Genomic DNA, 9060 nt, shown 5'->3' with positions numbered 1-9060 from the left:
TGCATTGGCTAGAGCATGCACTTCTACAGACAATTAATCAGCCAATTTTTGCTGCAATTCCCAGGTTCCAAGCAATAATAAGGTAAAAATGGAAACAATCACCAGTGTGCTCCAGCTTTTAGATAGAAAAACACTACATCAATACATAACTACATATTACATGTCAAACAATGAGTCATTGACAAATAAAATAGGACAACACTACAACACATGTCCAGTTGAATGGGGGATGAAGTGTGTTGTGGGGGAGGCCACTGAAGGGAAGGCCATGTTTTGAGGTTTCTGACCATAGGGGCCCGGCCTAATTAATTTCTAGATTCCTGATTAATCGCTTGTCACGGTGATAAATTGGTCCAAATGGTAAATAGCAAAGATAAGGTATAATCTTAGCAGTCACCCATCGATAAGCAATAAATTGTAAGATAAATCAGTGAATCGGATGATATTTTAAATATCCTAGTATAAGGTGTCCACTATCAGTATTCTGGAGATAAGTTGCAGAGCCGTGGTAAATGGCAGAGCACGGAATCGGATGATATCTTCTTGCTGTCGTGGAGGGAAAAAAGGGGAAAATCCGTAAATCACACGATGTAGTGCAATGGAATGAAGAAACCAACGGACCAAGATGTATACCTCTAGCGCATTCTCCTCCAACATGGCCAAAGGAACGAAGAAACCAGCGGGCCTTCCCCTCTTCCTTTCCTCCTCGTCCTTGAACATAAGATGTTCATCTTTTCTATGGAGATGGAGTTGAAGAGTCTGACGGTTGGGATGCAAGGTGACTGCTTTTTCAACGGGACCCTCTAGGGCCTCCACCTCCTCTAGAGTTGCACCAACACACCAAGTTTCGACCTGGAGTTGCATAAGGCTTGAAAGATGCTGGATGCCCATGCCAACATCATCACTAGACCTCAACCTAACTAGCCTTGCGCGCCAGGAAAGATGGAGCCGCCGGAGTGCTGTCATAGCACCTGCTGCAAATTCTATCCCCACTTCTCCGTATGATATGTTACAGTGGAAGTGGAACACCTCTAGGAGCTTGAATCCGTTACTACTAACAGTCATGGGACTCATGGTGCCACGAAACCCTACCGTTAGCTGGAGATAGGCCAGAGAAGGCATACCCATGAGAATGTGGAGACCTTCTTCATCAAATTGTGTGACTGCTATCTCCAATTTCACGGTATTGGTTAGGGAGGCCATTCCCTTGGGAATCCTTTCCATGTCATGCACCAGTTTAAGATCTTGGAGGTGTGGAAACGTGCAACATGGATCCCTGAATATAATGTTTCCCATATCTCCGTTAGTATGAAGATACTGAAGGCTGTATTTACCCAACTTATTTAGAGACGACCCCAGTGCTTCTCGATAGCATTTAACATTCCCAAAACTCACACGCCACCACCCCCATAACCTACTCATCGAAATCTTTCTCAATTTTGTTAGATGTCCAAACTCTTCCAAAATTTTTTCAGGGTTGTCAACTTTATAGATATCTGACACTTCCTCCAGGGCTCGCATGTTCCCAAACATATCAGCAGAAAATACAAAGTCATCGTTGTCAATCAATAGGCGTACCAGTTTCTGTAGCTGGGCTATTGTTGATGGCAGTCTTCTAATACGACTTCCCCGCAAATCAAGTGTCTCTAAGTTCTGTAGCTTTCCAATATCTGCAGGAAGCTCTGTGATTCCTAGTCCGCTCATCCTCAAATACCTCAGTTGGTAGAAACTTCCTATATTTCTTATATGCTTGTTTTCCCACGATGAATAATCCCTGTATATATCAAACACACGCAAGGATAGGAAGTCCACAAGTGGTGGTATATCCTTTGTTTCTTCAAACACATTAAATGAGCGAACATGTAACTTACTTCTTATGATGGCTTGGATTGCCCCTTTCTGTTCAAGCCCACTAGATTGCAGGGAGAGTCGACGCATCTTGGTTGGCAACGAATTGCACACACCATTCAAAACAGTGGCAAAATTCTCTTCAGTTGACCGAGAAATTATAAGGTCAAGCACCATATCATGAACCTGACAATATTTCTCTTCAAAACTGTCAACATCAACTATCTGGATCATGCTTCTGTTGACAAGTTCATTAAAACAACTCTCTGCTTCTTGATACAAATTTCCCTGTTTTGAAGTAATAAACCCTTCGGCTATCCATTTCCATTTCAGTTCTTCACACGAGATTTCCGCGTCCTCTGGATATATACATAAGTACAACAAACAAGTCTTCAAGTGGTGTGGGAGATCCCAATAACTAAGTAACAATATATGTGCCATACCCTTTCCACCATCATCACTCTCATATGAAAGACCTGCACCAATGGAATCTTGGAGTCTCTCCCATTCATCTGCGTTTTGAGGTTTATTGGCTAGCAAACTCGCAATGGTAATTATAGCCAATGGCAGACCACCACATTTTTTTAAGATCCTAGCTGAAACCTTTTCTAGTTGAGGAGGGAAGGAGCTTTCTGAGTCAAAAATTCTCTTAAAGAACAATATTCGGGAATCACCATCATTCAAAGGTAGCATTTGATAGAGCCGACCACATGAGTTAGAACAACATGACTTGGCTACATTGGCAATGCGTGTAGTAGCAATAATTCTGCTACCATTATAATTATCAGGAAAAGCTGCTTTGATAAATTCCCAGTCTTGTACTTTCCATACATCATCAATAACAAGGAAGTACCTACATGCAATGTTACACTATTAGTTAAGCTCACTACATCTATACATTTATTTTTCAAAAGGATAACTGGTTGTGTCCGGGAAAAATAAACATATCATCAAATGTTAGTCACATGTATGGATGAAGAAATTATACCTCTTTCCTGTCAAGATCCGCCGGATCTGACGGACTAGTTGGTCTTTCTCCCACCTCTCCGCCTGGCACTTACTAAATGCAGCTTCATCGATTTGAGACAAGACATCTTTCAAGAGCTTCTCGAGATCAGGAGTGCGTGACACCGACACCGAAGCTCGACACTGGTAGTTTCCTCCAATCTTGCGATAGGTCTCCATGGCTAGGGTGGTCTTTCCTAGCCCTCCACCTCCAACAATAGCCACCACCTTGAGCTCCTCGCTCTCCTCTGTCAACCAAGAGATAACCTGGTCCCTGCGGCCGTCAATGGCCACCAAGCCCTTGGTGATTCCGTGGAACGCAGCTAACCGGGGATCTATTGCCACAGCCCTTGTTGGACTTACAATATACTTGTCGAGGTTTAGCCTCTGCCGCCGTTGGTTCTCCTCCTCGACGCGGGCCTTGAGCTCCTTGATCTGGGTGCCGATTCCATGGCGCTCAAAGAGCGTCTTGAGCTGGCGCACTGTCTTCTTCCTGAACCTGGGCTTGGCGTCGCCGTTCCCGAGACGGAGCATGAAGCGGTCGATGCACTCCTCCATGTCGTAACTGAGGTCGCGCATGGTGCCCTTCCAGTCCTTGGCCAGCTCGTCGAGCTCTTCCATGTCCGCTAGTGTGTCCACCAGGATCTGCATCCTGCGGAGCTCACGCTCGAGGAAGGCAATGTCCTTGCGTACCTTCTTGAGCATCATGTACTCGTCGCCGAGCAAGGTGGCGAGCTTGCCGATGACGGAGCCCAACGCCCCTGTCCCGACGCCCACGCCCAAGCCCACCATCTTCCTCTCTTCTGGCCGCTACACAAGTGCCATGGTTGTTGCCTGGTGGTGTTTGTTTGATGGAGGAGTAATGGTCGTGAGCAAAGCGAGGCTCTAGTGAGGAGCGTGGTGTGTATGCGTGTGGACGGCCTTTTCTTCACGATGGGAATGGGAAGATTCGTGGAAGCCTGGCTGCCAAGTAAAGCCGAGCAAACAAAAGTTTCCTGATAAGATGAACAATTATCCTGACCAGTTAGTTAGTGTACCATCTGGGAGGGCGGGATGAACCATCGGACATGGCTTTCATGGTGCTAATCAAGAACGGGCCAACGGGGTTCCTAAATCTCGGTCCAAGTCTCAGTCCCGTGCAAGGAAGGAGAGCCACCAATTCTTCATGCGCGTTACAATTGAGCCATGAATTCCAGAACACTAACCGATCAAGCGTTCAATTTGATGCCATGTGAATGAATTAATGCGGTTGTTGGATCGATAGCTCTAGGAAACCAGAAGAAAACGACCGCTCATCATGCATCCTAGTAGTAGCATCCACCTTCCGTGCCTTCCCTGCCTGCAGGGGAAGGAATGCCTCGCCGTCTCTTGTGGGTTGTGGCGCCGATGAAACTTGTCGCCAGCAAACGAGATGGTGGGTATCCAGAAGCTCATGCGGGAAACTGACTCCAAGACGGTGGCGTCAAAACTATGTAATCAAGAGAAGGATAGGTCCTTCTTCGAACAGATTTTTTTTTTTGAAACAAGGCAAAAGACTCGACATTTTCATTAATTAAGGAGAACAAGAAGTTTTTTTTTGCGGGGGGAAAGGGGTTTTTCATTAATCAACCTGGATCAGAATGATCCATCTCACATAGTTCTACAACCCTATTTGGGCCGGACCTCAACCAGACTGCGGTTTTAACATCAACTCTCCCAATCCTAGCAAGCTCATGACTAACCCTATTTCTTGAGCGCCTAACCGCTCTAACTACAACCTCTCTATCAGAATCCAGTAGCTCTTTTATCTCATGCACTAGGCAAGCATTCGGGGACCTATTAATATTTTTTTGGTTAAGCATCATCGCCGCTTCAGTGCTGTCCGTTTTCAGAATAAACGGTAAAGAGCTCCATTCCAACGCGAGTGCAACTCCCTCACGACAAGCTTGCAGTTCCGCCTCCAGCGCGTTATTGCATTTGAACAAGTGATGACATGAAGAGAAAATAATTTGACCGGTCGTGTCACGAAGCACCATCCCAGCACCTCCATTCATTTTTTGCTCAGCGAAAGCAACATCTACGTTTAATTTAAGCCAGCCAGCAGGTGGTGGTTCCCAGTGCTCCAACGGCTGCACCACCTTGTGCATGTCACGCACGCCCAGGCTGGCCTTGGCTAATACGTGACCCATCATGTCACCCAAGACCATCTTTCCTTTGACCATATCTGCATGTGGGTGATGTTAAATGCACAAAAGGGAGGATATATACCCATGCAAGAACCTGCGGGATACATCCGTCGGTGGCGGAGCTTTGTCATGCGTGATTTCATTACGGACATGCCAGGACCGCCATAGTGTCATCAGTACCACCATGCGTGATGTATCAGAAAGCGGGTGGAGGACGTCAAAGAGCCACTCAGGCCCTGTGTTTTGAACTGCGGCGATGTCCGGGATCATCCAGTCCTTCGCCATTGCCCTCCAAAGGCTCACCGCACGTGGGCACCTGCACATTGCATGGAATCCATCCTCGTGTTCCGTCCCACAGAGAGGGCACATGTCATTAGTTTCCAACTGTCGCGAAAATTTATTTGCCCATGTAGCTAACGAGTTGGAGACCAACCGCCAAGCAAAAACTCATACCTTTGGAGGAGCAGGGCACTCCCATATAGTCTTCCAGATGGCGCGACGACCATCCGGTGCCCTGCTTGATGCGCTCGCTGATGGATGCTCGCGCTCATCCATGGCAAAGCGGTACGCCGACCGGACGGAGAAGACACCAGATTTCTCTGGTGCCCATGCGAGAACATCCTCAGGGGCTCGTGGAGATGTCCTTATGCTGGTGATGACGTCGATGTCGATGGGGAGGAAATACTGTCGGAGAAGATCCAAACGCCAAGCTCCATGTCCATCCAGCAGGTCCGACACCCTCCTCAGCCTGCATGTACCCTGAGGAGTAATAAGCTCGCCTGATGGCTTCCTAGGCAGCCACCTATCACGCCAAATTCGAATTTAACGACCGCTCCCAACACGCCAAATCAACCCCTTTTTTAGGAGTTCCAAATCATGCATGATCGCCTGCCATGTTACCGATGCGTTGCTTGAGAATACTGTGTCCTCAAGCCGCCCCTCCGGGTAGTAGCGAGCTTTTAGTACCTGCGCACAAAGACGGGATGAGATTGTCTTATGGATTGATCGAGGGCATCCAGAAGGATGATGGAAACCAGCCGTTTAATCGTAGTTGGTTTAATAATCTGTCAGTTGCATTTAATAATGGACGCGATGCGCGCGTGTTTGAGGACAAGAGGACAAAGAAGAGATGGAACGTAATTGTATATCCAACTCATGTTCGCTTCGCTCTACAACAAGCGAGTTCAGTTCAGTAATGGAATGAATTTGTTCCGGCTAATAATAGAAGAAAAAACTCCACACTGCTCGTTCGTCAGAGCCAACGGCCTTCCGTTCGATTGCTTTGCTCCGCCTCTCTCGCGTATACGAAGGAGTAGTTCGTTGATTGTTTTCTCGCGCCTAAGTCAGCCCTGTTGAGACGTCCTGGCTCAGCCGGGAGCCATTAACAGCTAAAGGTTGACGACGCCGGATAAAGCCAGATGAGCCTCGGTTCAAGGCTCTGACCACTCGTTCGATGGGTCCTCCACTAGCCATTGACGGCCGGCATCTCTAAAAACCTGGAGATGTATGTTCACGAAGAACAAGTTTAGTGACGGCTGGCTAAGATTGTGTATGGAAAATCATCAATGATTAATTAATTATGAGTTTGTAGCGCATGCACATTAAGAAGAGGGAGTTGCCATCACGTACTAGATTATACATGAGTTCTTGTAGGAATATTTATAAGTCCAATGGTGGGAGCAAGTAGACGTGAACGTCACACATGTGTTAAAAATACTAATACTTGTATTATGGAAATATAATTAGGTTAATTTGTTAAAAGTGTTAATCGCATATTTAAAATTGTTCAATAAACAAAGTTTGCTCAACTCTTAGAAAATGTTTGCACCATTAAAAAAACAGTAAGTGACATTTAATTTTTTTTACGCATTTCAAGAAAATATACGTGACATTTTCGGAAAATGTTCGACATTATATTACTTTTTGTGCAATCCAAAACAAAATGTTTCGTACCATTAAAAACAGTGCAAGTTACAAAAAAAATTACTTTTTTGCCCCTGCATTAACCAAAGAATTTTATTCAATGATGGATCTGAGAACAAATCTATTTTCAGTGTTTGAACAGGATAACCATTGGTAGTACTGTTATTCAACGATGGAAGCACATGTATTACTGTGAGTACAACAGATACTGCTGAATGCATTATTACAAAATTACTTATTAGTGTGTTCACAATACTTAGTTGAAGGATCTTAATATGCACACGTATTTTTGCACATAGTCAGTTGTATCCATGTTTTGTTTGCCATGGTTGTGATTTTCTTATATGCAGGTACGTACTTTCAGATAAGGGGTAAAATTACAGACATCAAATGCAGAATGATCACATGACTCGGTGAAATGGTCTCAAAACAATAACTGAACTGTCTATTCGAGAGAAATATATTTCCATTCACTGACTTTCTTTATTATCCAAAAAATGTTCGTATTTTGCTGTCAGGATCACAAGAAGAGTCATGAGATGTACTCATTTAAGCGGAAATGGGTGAAACCGCATGATTATTTTCTTCTGTTGCCCTAAATGTGCTTCCTCAATGTTGTTCAAGGATCTCTATATCAAGAAGATCAATGGATAGGATTTGCATAAAATATTGATCCGCTGTAGAAAACCTATCGTGTATCATGCATATGATCTACGTGCTGATGTCACATCAACATGGCAACACGGGCGATCCTAGCGTTGAATCATTGTCGTATTGTATGATGGTCCATAGTTATATCGGGAGATCACAATAACACAAGTTTTCCTCTATTAGAGTGTAACCGGCTGTGAAGAGCAAGGTTTGGTTCAGCCAATGAAATGTTCTAATTATTTCTATATGCCGATACTTTACTTCTGAATATTGGAAAGTTTTGTCATTCTAAGTACTTCAAAAGATTAGTGAAACCGATATATTGCACCTCAGATTCGATTGTAACATCCTTTACAACATTCCGTTCTTATGTTTTATGTGCTTACAAGTTTGGAGAAGATGCCATATCCCTTCCATCTAAAAGACTTATCCATCATGATAGTCATTACATCAATGTGCATACTTGATAATCCGTATCTTACTTGAGCATCGCCAAGGTTTTCTGATTTTTTTCTATCAAAGTATTATAGTTATTCATACAACAAATGTCGATCAATAAGATTCACTATCATGTTTTTTCTAATGCTAGCCCGTGCGAATGCACGGGTTGACGACTAGTTAAGGAGAATTAGACAGGAGCCACAAGGCGGCTAAAATAAAAGACTACTCTCGCAACATAAATTCACATTGGTGTTTCGCTACCGCCAATGCCCAAAGATAGGCCTCTTCTTTAATCTTGGCAACAACAATGGTGGTCGTTGAAGCCGTGTTGCGAAAGATTCTAGTGTTCCGCTCCTTCCAGATTTTCCACGTGACTAGCACATCTAGCTCCTTGCAATCGCAACACTAGTGTCACATGTTTAGCCGGTAAATGGTCAGAGGGCGTGCGCCTGCAATGACATAGCATACACACTTAATGTTTTTTTCAACTATTATTTTTTGTTGTTTATTTTTCTCTGTTTGTAAGTATTAGTTTATTTGAGTAAAAATACAATAACATTTTTCATGTAATTGTAGAAAACTATTAGCCCATTTTTTCTCAGTATTATTTTTAATAGGTTTCAAGGATTTAGAAAAACATTAATGAAATTTTAAAATTGTTCGTGCATTGGCCGGCCCATGTAGGTTTTTTTTCACCGGTTTTTGGGGAACCTTTGCAATGAATGTACTGACGGTTTTCTGGCCCGTTTGTTCTTCTGGTTTTCCCCGTCATGGGAATTTGCCATTTTCTCATTTTATTGTTTTTCTTCTTTTTGGGTTTCAGTTTCAGTTTCCATTTTTCATTTTTCGCTTTAATCAAATTCATGATTTTTTCATATTTGTTTTTTTGAAATCTCTGGGTATTTTGTTCCAAACTTCATGAACTTTTTAAAATTGCAAACTGTATTTCAATTCTTTTGATTTTTTTGAAATCGATGAACTTTTAAAAAATTTTATTCTAAAAAAAATACTATTTTGAAAAAAATTG

At 43.5% G+C, this 9060-nt stretch overlaps 1 protein-coding gene across 1 annotated transcript; it reads right to left on the bottom strand.

Annotated features, from left to right (window-relative positions):
* LOC123164540 (disease resistance protein RGA5) lies at positions 1 to 3730 on the bottom strand. Its single transcript, XM_044582057.1, has 3 exons — positions 2837 to 3730; positions 634 to 2701; positions 1 to 546 (listed from the first exon to the last, which is right to left on the bottom strand). The coding sequence occupies exons 1-3, from the start codon at positions 3643 to 3645 to the stop codon at positions 457 to 459; spliced, it is 2967 nt and encodes a 988-aa protein (XP_044437992.1). The 5' UTR covers positions 3646 to 3730; the 3' UTR covers positions 1 to 456.
* Positions 3731 to 9060: the final 5330 nt, after the last annotated feature.

Source organism: Triticum aestivum, chromosome 7D, assembly GCF_018294505.1.
Source record: "Triticum aestivum cultivar Chinese Spring chromosome 7D, IWGSC CS RefSeq v2.1, whole genome shotgun sequence".
NCBI lineage: Eukaryota > Viridiplantae > Streptophyta > Magnoliopsida > Poales > Poaceae > Triticum > Triticum aestivum.
This window is presented reverse-complemented; position numbering and strand designations above follow the sequence as displayed.